Source organism: Diorhabda carinulata, chromosome 4, assembly GCF_026250575.1.
Source record: "Diorhabda carinulata isolate Delta chromosome 4, icDioCari1.1, whole genome shotgun sequence".
NCBI lineage: Eukaryota > Metazoa > Arthropoda > Insecta > Coleoptera > Chrysomelidae > Diorhabda > Diorhabda carinulata.
This window is the reverse complement of record NC_079463.1, coordinates 16,473,782-16,489,218: the sequence shown is the minus strand read 5'-3', so window position 1 is coordinate 16,489,218 and position 15,437 is coordinate 16,473,782. Positions and strand designations below refer to the sequence as shown.

The window sequence follows — 15,437 nt, the reverse complement described above, 5'->3', positions numbered from 1 at the left end:
TGAGAATCCATTTAATATAGGTTCGCTAAATGAAATGTGTCCTCACTGTGATGCTCTATTTTTTGTTGGTGAGAAGAAAAATCGCCAAAACGTCCGTTTTAGCTGTTGCAAGGACTGGGCCTACACTCTTCCGAATTTGAGTCAATGGCCAAGGACAATAAAAAATTTGTACTCAACTTCGGCAGAGTTTAGACAAGAAATTCATTCGATCAACAGTTTGTTTGCGATGGCTTCTTTTAAAACCAGTCAGCCTAGTGTTGATTTTCGAGGGGAACAAGGACATTGGTGCTTTAGTATTTGCGGACAAATTTATCATATGCTCGGTGGGATACCGAAGACTCAAGATCTTAGGAATCTCACTTTGAATCACTATTATTTTCTCGATAGTGAAGAGGCGCTCGAACATCGTAACGAATTTTTACAATCTAGAGTGTCTCCGGCTACTTTGAGAATAGTAGAAGAATCATTACCGGATCTGGTCTGTAGAGTATTCCATGCAAAATTACTAGAATTAATGGACGACCTAACGCAAAAACAAATATTTGGTGTCGTTAAAAACTACCACTAGGTCATCGAATTTCAAAAACGAGGCTTACCTCATGCCCACATAGTTTTAACTATGCAAACCGATGTCAAAGTGTTGGACGTCGAAACCGTCGATGCTATTGTACAAGCGTATATACCAGATAAAAATACGCAACGCATCTTATATGGCCTTGTCAGAGATTTCCATGCGCCTTGCGGACAATTAAATATGTTCGCCAAATACATGATGAATGGCAAATGTAAAAAATTTTATCCCAAACCCTATAGAACCCATACTTCCCTACACATGGGTGATAATAAGAGACCAGAATACAAACGTCCCGACGATGGTCGGACGATTTATGTAGATGCTAATCGTTGTCGGGTAACAAATAGACGAATTGTACCCTATAATGCTTATCTATTGAGCAAATATCAATGTCATATTAATATCGAAGTGGTAGGTTCCCTCTATACGATGAAATATCTACATAAATATATACAAAAAGGCTCAGACTCTATAACCCTGCACATCGGTGACGGTAATAATGATGGGAATACTCGAGCACATTCCCAGCCAACGACTGAATTGCAGCGAACTCCCATCGAAACTTTGGTTATCGATGAAATAAAAAATTATCAAGATTATAGATACGTTAGTACGATGGAAGCGATGTGGAGAATTCTCGAATTTAGAATGCACGATCGCTCCCATTCGGTGTTAGTGTTGCCTGTACACTTACCGGGCGATAGAACAATAATGTTTGAAGAATTAGGAGAAGCCAATAACATTGAAGCGCGTCTGAAATCACGCTCAAAGTTAGAAGCTTACTTTGAATTGAATTCGCACGACGTTGTCGCTCGTACTTGTATCACGAAATTCCTCGAACATTACACCTGAAACAATAAAGAATGCAAATGGCAATCCAGGCATCAAGTAAGTAAGCAGATCGGCTTTATGATTGATATATCGTTGCTCCCGGGCCAAATGGAACTTTTTTTCCTCCGACTGCTCTTATCACGAACCAAAGGAGCGACAACGTACGATGATTTAAAAAAATTGATGATGACGGTACGACGACTGACACGTTTGAAGAAGTATGCCGTAGAAAAAATTATATTCGTCGAACCGACGAATTCGTACGAGATATGAGGGAAGCTGTTCTAAAGCAGCACCCACGTAAAATGCGTATGCTATTTGCACTCTATTGTTGTATCACAATCGATGAGGTTTTCACGGAATACAACGCCATTTGGCATCAATTCTGTGAATATATGATTGACGATTTCGTGAATCTGAAACGTTTCTCGTATCAAAGAGCGAAGGAAGAAGCTTTTAAAGAAATAAGCGAAATATTAAAAAGAAATAGACCACATTTATCTATGGCAGCGTTAGGTATACGTCCTATCCACGATAATAATAGAGGTGGTGCTGCTTTTAACCGTGTTCCCGACATTGATAATGATATTAACTGCGATCGTCATTATGATTATGGTGTAAATTACGATAACGATTTAACTATAGCTTTGCGTCATCGTCATCTTGATAATCAATCTCAAATCTCAATCAAACAATTTTCAGTACGATCCTATAGATCTCAACGTCGATCAAAAAAGGATCTTTCTGGAAATTGTAAAAGTAGTGGCGCAAATCGTTAACGTTCCTGTTCCTCCAGAGCTTATCGATAAAATGAACGACGTTGTTTTTGATGATGAAATTAACAATTTCATCAATAATGTCAATAATCGTTTATTTTACGTCGATGGACCTGGAGGAACGGGAAAAACGTTCTTGTATAATTGTCTTTTGAAAGCTATTCAACAGTATTTCAATAAAAAAACTATCGCTGTGGCATGGACTGGTATTGCTGCCAATTTATTGATCGGCGGTACTACAGTTCACAAAGCTTTCAAATTACCAATTAATATAACGAATGAAACCATGCCGGGATGGCCTTTGGAATCAGAACAAAGCCTGGCAATACTCAATGAAGTGGCTTTGATCGTTTGGGATGAATCTCCTATGACCCCTAAATTAGCTATTGAAGCTGTCGATAGATATTTAAAAGATCCATCTAAAAGTTTTTTACAGATGGGTGGCAAATGTTGTTTATTCGGTGGAGATTTTAGACAGACTTTACCGGTAATTATAGGGGGCCATAAGAAGGACATCGTGAATGCGTGTCTCAAACGGAGCGTACTTTGGTCTTCGTTTACTACTTTCCATCTCAGTATTAATATGAGAGCTAGACATTACGTTGAGAATTACGAAGAATTAGGTAATCGAACTTTCGCCGAATGGTTGTTGAATTTGGGAGACGGTACAATTCAATATGTCACTTTACATCCCAATTCGACAATTTCTGGCATTTTACCGGACGATCTTATCGAAATTCCTCATATGCTTCGTGTATCCAACATCGATCAATTGATTGATTTTGTTTATGGAAAATATTTTAGTTTGATAGAAAATGGCACAAGTGCTATTCTCTGTCCTACTAATGCCGCTGTTAATGACATTAATGAAATGATCTTTGATAGGATGTTGGAAAATGAGGTTAAAGTCTACTATAGCGTAGACGAATATAAAAGGGAAGAAGATGACGATTTTCACGTGACCACCTATCTTCTTAATTAGATCAATTGTGCTGCTTTACCCCCGCACGAATTGAAATTAAAAATCGGCGCTATTGTTATGCTTCTTCGTAATATTGATATCGAAGATGGACTATGTAACGGAACTAGGGTACGAATTATATCTTTGGGGGATCATATTATCGAGTGTGAAATTCGGACTGGGGCTAAAATCGGACGTAAGGTCCTATTGCCTCGAATAAGAATGATTTCTCGCGATACTATGCTCCCGAAAGATATAATTCGCACGCAATTTCCTGTTCGGCTTGCTTATGGTATTACCATAAATAAATCTCAGGGTCAATCATTGACGAAAGCCGTAGTCTATTTAATCGGCCCCTGTTTTACCCACGGTCAGTTGTATGTTGCATTTTCTCGTGTCGGCTCCGCTGATAATTGGAGAACGAAGGTAACCAACAAGGTTCGTTCAAGTTTCGTGGTAGACGATATTTTACTAGAAACGTTGTTTACTTCGAAATTCTAGATTCCTTGAATCGAAATGACAATCGTACCGATAATCGAATTGATGATGTGGCCGTCAAACTCATCATACAACTAATGATACTGACTAATTGTATCATAAAAGTTATCAAATATATAAAATACAGGAAACAAAGATATTAAAGTTGATGATAGTTTTTTTTATAATTGATAGAATATTTTTTAAATTTATTTTCAATTTCTTATTTGATTATTTTCTCTAATAACTTGGAATATTGATGGATAAAAATTGGAACATGTTGAAAAAAAGAAAATTTCCATTCATTATTTAACAAGTCAATATTTTTAATATTAATTTATAAAATTCCATTTTCAAAATTTCAACAAAAGCAAGTAATTTTTCTAAATATTTCAAAAAATGATAAAAAGAGAAACTTTTTGAATGATTTTTAAATTGAATATAACTTTCATGTTATTATACAAAAAAAAATATTTCTCGTATATTTTCATCATTTTTAAAACAATATCATCAATATTGTTTTGACAGTTTATACAATCTTTTCTCAATAAACTGTCCGTTATTGTTCTTTTATAAGAACCGTATGTATGTATGTATGTATTGGATACTTCTAATTTAAATTCTTTTAAAGATGATCCATCAAATTGTCAACATTTATCTCTGCCCACATAAAAATTCAGATTATTTACAGTTTTAGAATAAAAATTAGTTTAAAAAATAAGTTTTCTGAAATCTCCGGCAACGAATACAATACAACGATTATTTTCCACATACTTTCAAACAAACCCATATTTTCAATATTTTGGCACAAAACCGAGAAATTATCGAAATATTGTTGTCATCTCTATGTATAAAATTGAATAAATTCGAAACTATGACAGTTATCGTGGTAATTATGGTATCAATCGATTAAGAGAACCTCAATCTCAGTCATCAGTTTCATTGCAATTCTACATTTCTAAACATTCGTGTATTATACAGGGTGAAAGTCGAGACAAATTTTTTTCTCAAAATACCCACATAAAAATTCATATTATCTACAGATCAACAGCTGAAACGTATTGACTAAGGAAAATCGTAAGAAAAACATAGGTACTATCATAGAAAAAATATACCTCTTTTCCTTGATTATGCAAGGCGAGTTATAGAGCTTTGAATTTGAGCTTTTGCAACGGAATTCGACATTTCAAAGGGTCCCTGTGGAATAAAAATGGAGAAAAAATCTTTTGACTCCGATTTCAACCAAAATTTGTACATGGGGGTTAAATGATATAGGGATTCCACAAGAGTTGTCAGTTTCCGGAAAAAAAAATTATGACAAGGGGAAATCCGTGAAAATCCATGAAAATTGAATTTTCGAAAAAACGATAATTCCGATCTGAAAACTAATATTTTTTCTGAAATCTCCGGCGACGAATACATGATATTTGCTCATTTTTCACATCATTTCAAATAAACCCATATATTCAATATTTTGGCATCCGATTGCTTGCAGGAATGCTCATTTGCGGGTGTAAGCTTCGTTCTTTGGAACGATCTACAAGAGACTAATGTTGTTACAGTTGATGTTGGACTTTTATAATCGTTGATAAGTAGACCCATTTTTTTAGCGTTTCAATAGATGTAAAATTAACGTGCTCTTTTCTCCTCGAAAATGTACAGGTATGAGATCTTGATTCAACACTCTTACGGTGATGTTGGTGATTTCGTTTGTGCAGATAGATCGGATTGTTCGGTCGTTCGTTGACTGAACAATGATGAACACTTTCTTACGATCATTCTTATTGTAGAAATAAATTTTCTCACCATCGATATTCGGTATAGAATGATACGAGTGAAACCCCAACAAACCAATAAAGTATTCTTTTTCGGGTTTCAATATTATCGGTGTGGGAGGTTTGAAGGAGAACTCATTTGATGTGGACGTTAAGTTCAACAACTGAGACATGACTGTTGTTTATGAGTGAAGTATATAAATTTAAATAATAATAAAATTCAGGAGAAAACTTTTATTTTTTCAAAAAATAATTACATGTATGACAGTTGCGTTGTGAGCTCACCGGACTATCGACATGCTTACGTTGATCTGGTCTATTGTAATGCACGAAGCAAGGCAAGCAAATTTGCAAGTTGAAATCTGATCGATATTCTTGTGGTAATTTGTGCCAATTGTCCAATAACTCCCAAGGTCTAACTCCTACCAAATACTTTAGAGCAATAGTTTTCAATTCAGCACTTGTAAAAGAGGACAATTGTCTTTCACCAACTAACCACGCCTCCAATGCTTCAGACATTATAGAGGAATTGCAAACACAAATGTCTACAATTAATTTGATTGTAATTTTGGTACTGCTCGTAACATCGTCGCTGTCCACTTTTCGGCAGAGAATCGCGCATGTACACTCCTCGGAAATATTTTATTTCTAATAATTTGGCAAACTTGATTAATTCATAGTCAAACACTGCTCTATTGGGTAGCTTCAATGGTAGTTTTTTTTCAAGAATAATCCATATCCACCTTTAGCGTTCTTCCGCAAATACAGTCCTTTACTTATAGACTCCATAGCTTTATTGTGTCGATGATCTTTTTCCAATTTCTTTTAGGGCATTTTTTGCATCGACCACAGTCTTCGCAATTCCCGCAGCACCACCCGATAACGCTCCTAAAGCTGAGAGTCCAGCAAAAAGAGGGATTAGATATCAACTCAAAAGTATGTAGATAACGAAATAGAATCAAATCGTGAATTTATACTGAGCAACATAAAAAAAATTAAAGATACATTTGATGTAATACATAGGAATTATGATTCAAGGTTTGCTACTCTCAATACAAACATTGTACAAATGGCAATAAAAAAATATGTTGATAATGTTGTTTCAAAGTCAAATACCACACAGATGCACCAATTCGCACAAACGTATCGTACAAAATGTCTAATCAGCTTCAGAGGCATGAAGAAATTCAACAAGAGCTTTTATGTTTTAGATACGGTACGGCGTTTGTATTCCCTTTTGATTGTAAAATTGAAAGCTGTAAACACTAAGCTTCTGATGGGAGTGTTTTATTGAATAATAATATGGAATATCAGTATCATCAGTTAAATGAACTTATCATAAAGAACAACGATAAAGTCGAATTTAAATTGGGCAGTAGAGATTATTTTTACATGGATCTTCTCGTACAATGTAATTTAGATAAATAATCAACCGCAAGCGGTGTAGACGCGAATAGATAAGCGGTGTAATTTAGAGGAATAATCAACTAACCGCCAACAAATAAGTCCCCAAGAAAATTTATTTTGTTATTCGAAATAGATATAACAAATGTTGTCAAGTTAATTGTTCACTATAAATAATGTCTGCAGATAGGATTCAACTTGTTAAGGAATTACATAAACCGATTCGACGCAATTATCCCTGTCGACGAACAATAATTAAAGGTCTTGATGACTTATGGCAGATGGATCTAGCTGGAATGAGATCTTATGCAAGACATAATAGAGGATTTAAAATGATTTTGGTAGTTATCGATTGTTTTTCGAAATTCGTGTGGTCCACTCAAGACGAAAACAGCCGAAGAAATAACTCGTGCATTTTCGAGTATTATCAGAGGCGGTAGAATGCCAAAAAATCTACAATCAGATCAAGGAACGGAATTTTACAATACTAAATTTAATCTCTAATGAAAAAACATAATATCAATCATTAAAGTACGTTTAGTACAAAGAAGCTGCAATTGCAGAAAGAGTTATTAGAACACTCAAAACGAAACTCTATAAACATTTCAGCTTAATTGGGAAATACAAATGGATCGATATTTTACCTCAAATCACAAAGAAATACAACAACACGAAACATAGTAAAATTGGATATAAACCGTCAAAGTAACGAAAAATAAGAAATTCAGTTATTTGAAAATCGCCGGACCTAGAAAGTTAAATGTAGGAGATATTGTGCGAATAAGTAAAGCGAAACAGGCTTTTGAAAAAGGTTACACCCCCAATTTTACAACGGAATTATTCAAAATTACGAAAGTGAAAATAACGAATCCTGTAACGTATTTAATAGAAGATATGAATAGATCACCTCTCAGAGGTTGTTTCTATGAAGAGGAATTACAAAAAACCAAAAATCCCAACATTTATCTCGTTGAAAAAGTATTGAAGAGGAATCGTAATAGAATTTACGTCAAATGGTTAGGTTTAGATAAAAAACATAACGGTTGGATATACACTGATGATGTGGTATAGAAAAGGCAACCAATCAGAGAAGTTCGGGAGCTAACATAAATTGAAAGGCATTAGTTTGAACAGTCAACAAGTGAGTGTAGTCAACATGAATCAAGATTCTGGGTATTATAGTGAAGATAGTGAAACTAGTGTTACATGTACGGATGAAGAACAACCAAATTACGATCGTGATTTGAATCAAATTCTACTATATTACGAAAATGCAATAAGACAAGAAAAACATTATTTATCACATAGAGTTTTCAATGTTGGTCGATTTATAGTTGGGTGTAGCCTTAGCCCTGCCAGAAATTTTGCACCTGTCATCATTTTATCAACATTTATCGGAGCTGTGGAACCTATCAAAATGTCCTTCAATACTTTCGAATGGGAACATGTCATAGATGCACTGCGTATAAGTAAGGAGGAGTATTTCAATTCTCCAGATAACAAAAGTCCTATCGATTCTAATCTCTTGTACCAAGATTTTTGTCAAATGACTAAAGTCATTTATGATAATCAGAAATTTGTTGAAATTCGCCGACATGATGTAACTTTTGTTCTCGACGAAGAAGAAGAAGTTGTGGAAATTTTACGTCTTCAAGAGAATTTGCTTCTGTATCACCTTTCAATTTTAAATAAAGTGAACTTTTGTGATTTTTATTATAATATTGTTAATTTATTGAAGTCATTTATACCAAATCCAATGTGTGGCTTTTCCAATTGTATAGATTTAATGTATGTCGTTTGTGATATTTGTTCTGACAACAGTTTAATAGGGAGAGCACTTAGAGAGTATCTGTACTATTACAAAATCAAGCATCACCGCCATACGTCGCTGCTGCTGAAAAGACATTTAATATTTGGCAACAAAATTCCAAATTTACATTTAAACGAGTAACGATTCCCATGCCTTCGCCTGATATAACTATTACTTTTGTGTCTAAAAAACATCAATTTCGAGCTAATTGTCAAGGTAATCGATATTGTGCCTTCAATTTTGATGGTCCTGGTAAGGTGTTAGCTCATGCTTATTTTCCCTCCGGAGATGGATGCATAGAAACTCATCTTGATAGTCAGGAACGATGGAATTCCAATATCGATGGAATTGTACAAGACGACGAAAGTAGCTTCTTTATGGTATTAGCACACGAAATCGGCCACACCTTAGAAATTGGTCATAGTGACGTCCCAACTGCAATAATGTACCCGTGGTATCAGAGAAACATAACGATACTCAATGAAGATGATAAAATGGCGCTCGAATATTTTTATGGTCCCACACAAAAATTTATACATAATCCATGCAACGACAAATCAACGACGACGACAACGACTATGCAACCAACACTTCATTCAACGTCACATCCGGTAACCAATATTTGTGATATTAACTGTAGATTTTATGTTTCTTGCATCGACTCCATCATTCCCAAATTTCCGTCTTTACATTGATTTCAACAGATTTCTATGGAAATTTGATTTATTTGACATTCATATACCTTTACATTCTGGATACGTCACAGATTATCTTCCACAGAAGATTCAATTCGAACCAAAATCACACATTCTTGTTTGCATTTAATAAACTTACCGGCGCACATAGATCGTTTTTCAGGATTTAGGCGGCTAAAATTATTTTATGTGATATTTATATTACAAAATAGTTACATAAAAAGAATTCTGTATTTGGAATAACTTATCGAAATTATTTGTTGGTACTTGTGATGTTTTATCAAAAAATATTTTATTCGAGATGGTAGTTGATTTCAAAGTGTTTTTTAGTATTATATTGAAAATACGTATGACATACTGACGGCTTTCCCCAAGGAGGGACAGGTGTCTACGTTTTAGTAATACTTTCAGGCATGTATCATTAAATAAAACAAAGTTTATTTTGTTCTAATAAGTAAGTAAATATATTATATTATTAAAAGGATCTTTACATTCGTTATACAATATTAAAGTTACATAAGCTAAATAGATAATCACTAAAAATAATCAATCATACATTGGAGACTTATTCATCTACATTTAAACTTTCGCCTCTTTCATCAATTTCCATTGGTCGGTTTGGCTCAGCAAGAATTAATAGCTGCATTGTCTAAGGCAAAAATAATTTTGAAGCGGTTTTTTTGTCTTTCTCATGGAACTAATAAATGGGTCGGATGTTAATAGTAACCTATGATAAATATCTAAGTTGCATTCTTCCCTCGAAAACTTGCGAGCAAAGTTTAGGCGATAAAACCTAAAATGTTTATTGCGGGCCTCAGCAGCTTCTTCCGAAAGTTGCCCTATCGGCAACAACGAATTTTCTATTATTGAAGCTCCATGAATTAAGACCTTATGCATCGTTGGAGTCATAGGATGCCAGCCATATAACTCAACATATAGTTTCGCAGTTTCCATGGCGTACTTATCATATTTTGCTACGTCAATCTTATGGCCGCTTGATATGGCTTCTAATATCACTTTTAATCTAATAATCAAGTCATAACTTTCTGCAGCCAATTCAGGGTTCTCGAAGAATCTTCTGCTGGTATTTCCATCGTTTGTGTTTCCGAAGTTACTTTTTGGCATATCGACTAAGAGACCTGTCTCCTCTCTAAATCTTTGCTGAATATCAAGTTTCTTCTGCTTTTCTAGATTTTTTTCTTCTTCGGTTCGTCTCTCGCGATATTTTTTCACGGGCAATTTATATGCTAAATGCAGCACACTTTCGAATATCCGGATTCTTGCATGTAATACGGAAAGGCCAAATTCAAGAGCTTCAGGGCATACATCATTTTATTTGTTAAATCGTTAAAATCTCCATATAGCTCCATATATATAACATTTGCTGGTGTCTGTAGCAGCATTGCAGACCTTTCCGTCAACCATAGTCATTTTAAAACTATGTTGAAAAAAAAATTCACTCCATTGAGGTCAACTTTCGTCAAGTTTAATGAGTTTACACTATTCTTTACATAATTGATTTCTTCTTTTGTGATGTCCGTAGATTCTTTTACGAATCTAAATCTTATTGGACGGCAATATCTAGGTGAAGATGGAGTTGGATTTTGCCACAAACAATTCGTAAAGGCACAAATGAGCTTATAAAAATATTAGCATCAGATTCATCTTCGTTTGAGAGTCTTTATTTAAACTGGGCTTGTTGAGAGCTGTCACAACCCCATTTGCAGATTAACAGTAACGAGTTCCTTTCAACGGCATCAAGGGTGAGTAAGACTTCTTCTAAGAAGAGGGATAATCTGGTTACAGTGTGATCCAACAAAGATTGTAGGTTTCCTTCTGCGCAGGTAGACGTCACTCGTAATGACTCCTTGGGTGGGTAGCAATCTTCTTTGGCCTTCAATAATAATTCATAATGTGGATAGAATCTTTTGTTCGTTGCTCGAATAATCTCGTACTGTCTTCTGGTCAAATCGGCTTCAACAAACATTGTCAGTGCTTGCAGAGGAGTAAGGGGCTCTATTTCTTTAGACTTTGAATGTCTGTTTTTACAATCACTGGCAGATGCAGAAGAATTTGTAATGTCTTTTAAAACAGTAGACGCATTTCTTTTTTCTTCTGTTTTTAAAATTACTTGTGCCGCGAGAACAATTACTTCTTCGTCGACTGATGCGCGGACTCCTTCAGTATTTGTTCTCTTTGTTCTTTCGCTAGATTCGGTAAAAGATTTGGTAGGTCGTCCTGGCCTTTGATTCGTGTCTACGGGGATCTCAAATGTTCCTTCCAACCAAGAATTATTGTCCGCCAAAAAGTTTTCAAGTATTCTATGCGCCCGAGACCACCTCTTTATCAAATCACATTTAAAATACGAAAACTTCTTTTTTATCATATTTTTATGTTCTTCTGTGTCCCCGTAACACACGAGTAAATAATTTTCTAAATCTTTAATTTTTTCATTTATCGATAATGAATGTTGCTCGTTCATTTTATCGAAGAGGTATTTACGAGTCAACATTTTCACCCCCGAGCAGCCAGGTGAACCTATAACAATAAAAAAATAATAACACAAAAACATAAAATCTGATATTTTCCTATTTTTGTCAAAAAAATTTCAAACTCGTTTATTTTTAAAACTAGCAGCTGATTTTAAGCAGTTTTCTTTATAAGTCTTTATACTATATAATGAAATCAAAAATGTAACTCGGAAAGGTGCGGAAGTAAAGTTTTTTTTTTCGATTGAAATTGAAAAATAAAGAAAAAACATTTCTAAAAAAGGGTATTATTGACGGCTCATTAAATCATTTATTGACAATATATTTAATACAATTTCATATTAATTTAATAAAGGCTTACCTGTATTATTGGTATCCATCAATTAAACAAGCAAATATGACACGACACATAAAATATTCACCGAAGAAAATGATTACGAAAAGGGCGTCAGAACTTTCATGTGCAGTAAGTGCGACAATCAAGTTTCGACTAGTAATGCAGTGCGCTGGCGCAGTCTAGGGATGTGGGTGGGGTTGGCTATTGTTCGTCAGGTAATCTACTATTCCAGGAAAAAAATTGTTTGTCATTAGTCGATTATTGGAATTTCGACTTATGTCCGCCTAATTCCTAGAAATCTACGTATGTGCGGCGATTGTTATACGACATCTTTCCCAGATTTGACTATATCGGAAATAAACAAAGTCATACCAACTAATTCGAAAGTCGATGTTATTTTTCAAACAAATAGTGGTCAAATTTTTGTGTTTCATGATCAAGCATATTACATCGAATTCAATGATGGATTTAAGAAAATTTTGAATAGAGCTCGAGTTAGCGATCGTTTTTTGGGGCTTCCGAAAAATCCTACCTGCATTCCGATATATCGATGAATACATTTACTTTTTCACTCAAGACACCTCCTACTACAAATTCAGCGAATATTCGAGAAGTGTTGTATCATCTGGACCATTTGATTGGAATCTTTTTGGCATACCATACCCCAACACCAGTCTGAAAGAACAGCTAAAAGCACTTCTTACTCGTGTACTATCTATTTATGAATAATTTTTTTTTCTTTAGATTTGAAAGTGTATAATTTTGAGAAATAAAACAATCAAGTATTGAGCAGTCGTTTTATTTACATTATCTTTAAAAAAAATATATATATAAATATATATATAAATAGTAAGTTTGAAGTATACATTATTTATAGGTTTAGTCAATTTGCAGTATTACAGAATAAAAAAAAAATAAATTTTATACAAATTTAATTTATCGAATAAAAAAAAATTAAAAACTATCATAAATATCATATCATAAAACAACACTCGATTGAATTCATTTTGATACCACGAAAATTTCGAACCATATAATGTATCAAAATCTTCGGTAGCATGAACGCGATGATAATGATCTCTTATAACATGTAATTTGAAATTCATATTATTTTTGTCTAAAATGTATTCGAGTTGTCGAACACAACGTTGACATAGCACTAAATTTAAATTTTTCACATAATAGTAATGGAACCAAACACAATATCTTTTTAATTTATACAAATTATCCCAATTTGATTCATCAATTACACAATTACGCAAATTATTTGGTATATATTGCGAGTCTTTAATGTTTTCCAATCAATAAGTATGATTGTTAGTGACTCTGGAATTGTTAAATAAAAAGTTCCATCTGTGTTCGCTATATGTTAACATAACCTTATAAGTAAGCTTATGAGGTAATAAATTTTGATTTGTAAATTCTAAAATACTATTAACATTTTTACAAATTTCTTTAATGGAAATATCTTGAAGTGAAGGAACAAAAACCATTATCTGAAACAAACTAATTTCTATAATGACTCCACGGCAATGTATCAAATGATGAAGAAAGTAATTGACGTTTATCATCATTATAACTTAAACCAACTTCCTTTTGTTCTATGGAATAAATATTGTGAGCATAAGAACGAATAGACTGTTGAGTTATAATTTTATCGGTTTTTTCCTTTAAACATTTCACATAATCATCAAAGGTTATTTTGTTCTTTACGGTTGCAACTTTAACTCCTTTTGATTTTTTAATTACTCTGTTCCTCATTCGAAGAATTAATATATAATTTATATGCATACATTTTGGATCTTAATCCTACAAAATGACTTATGATTTTTCCGTTTCATTAAACCAGGAATTTTTTTATTGATATATTACTTCTACTAATAAATATTACTTCAGTTTTTCTCAATTCAATTGCCATTAGATCTACATCAAAAATGCTTCTACTTTGAAAACGTCGACTAGAAATCAAATTCTACCTAGCGGCCGCAAGTTAAACTATATACGTCCTCTAACGGACGAACGTTGAATTAAAAGCGCCCTCTTGTGGACAAACGCTGAACCTAGCCTATAAACTTACACTTTTTTATTTAACTACGTTATATCTCGGAGGATTCCTACTATCATAAAAACTTTTTCTAATCCAATTTTCACAATACATCTCTCTCGTCAAGTTTATATATCGAGCAGAATCTACTGTGATAATACATTTCTTCGTTATTACTACTATTTCATACAACTTTTTTTTTGGCCCAGAGGTGGGGTTGAAACTAACACCGTCCTCACAGCGGGCGGATGCAATGCTATGAGTTTGTGTGGGGCTCTCACCCACTAAACCACCCTCCTAAATCCTTGGGAGTGTCGTACGCCGGGAGGTCAACAAGTTGTCATTTCATCAGCGTACCTCCCCTATTGAGCTGTTTCTTAGCTTCACTCCTCTCGACCCGTCCGTCAAGACGGCACGAGAAGAGAGGAAGTTACTGAGCCACTCCACCAACTTCAAGGTCTTACAGCTCCCAGGAGTGGAACCTAACTTAACCTAATCTTTGTTTTTATAGTGTGGGTGGGAAAATCTTCTGGAGACCCATCAGAAGGTGTCCCAGGTGGGCACCACTTCACACAACCTTACCTAATATACATCTATTTCTTTATTTTTGGACAAGTACCTATATCGAGCGGAATCTAATTTCACAATACTTGTTTTTCATTATTATTCATTATTATTATTAATTTCATACAACTTTTATATAATACACCTCGTGCGGCTTCTACGTACAAAACACCTCCATTCAATTTTCACAATTCATCTTTTTCTACAAGTTCATATATAGAGGGGAATTTAATTTCATAATACTTGTTTTTCATTATTATTAATATTTTCATAACACTTTTATATAATACACCTCGGACGGCTTCTACATCCAAACATCTCCATTCAATTTTCACAATTCATCTTTTTCGTCAAGTTTATATATAGAGCGCAATCTAATTTCATAATTTCATAATACCTGTTTTTCATTATCATAACTATTTTCATATAACTTTATATATATATATATATATATATATATATATATATATATATATATGAATAAAGCGTGGCGCGAAAATTATATATTTTCAATAATAAGCGCAGCAAACACGCAAACGAAAAAGTAAATAACAATGTTTACACATGAATACAGATGATATATTATTATGTATAAATATAAAATATATGTATTATGAAAAAACATCATCATAATTCCTGGATATTGTTATTAAAACTTTTTCGATAATTGTTTTATTAAATATATGTATAAATATATATT

The 15,437-nt window shown here is 33.7% G+C and overlaps 3 protein-coding genes across 3 annotated transcripts; 2 read left to right on the top strand and 1 right to left on the bottom strand.

Annotated features, from left to right (window-relative positions):
• The first annotated feature begins 619 nt into the window (after window positions 1-619).
• LOC130892987 (uncharacterized) lies at window positions 620-1,426 on the top strand. The gene has a single exon (XM_057798748.1). The coding sequence runs from the start codon at window positions 620-622 to the stop codon at window positions 1,424-1,426; it is 807 nt and encodes a 268-aa protein (XP_057654731.1).
• Window positions 1,427-1,710: 284 nt separating this feature from the next.
• Window positions 1,711-3,413, top strand: LOC130892986 (uncharacterized). Its single transcript, XM_057798747.1, has 2 exons — window positions 1,711-2,022; window positions 2,108-3,413. The coding sequence occupies exons 1-2, from the start codon at window positions 1,711-1,713 to the stop codon at window positions 3,161-3,163; spliced, it is 1,368 nt and encodes a 455-aa protein (XP_057654730.1). The 3' UTR covers window positions 3,164-3,413.
• Window positions 3,414-10,740: 7,327 nt separating this feature from the next.
• LOC130892205 (uncharacterized) lies at window positions 10,741-14,646 on the bottom strand. The gene has a single exon (XM_057797437.1). The coding sequence runs from the start codon at window positions 11,873-11,875 to the stop codon at window positions 10,985-10,987; it is 891 nt and encodes a 296-aa protein (XP_057653420.1). The 5' UTR covers window positions 11,876-14,646; the 3' UTR covers window positions 10,741-10,984.
• Window positions 14,647-15,437: the final 791 nt, after the last annotated feature.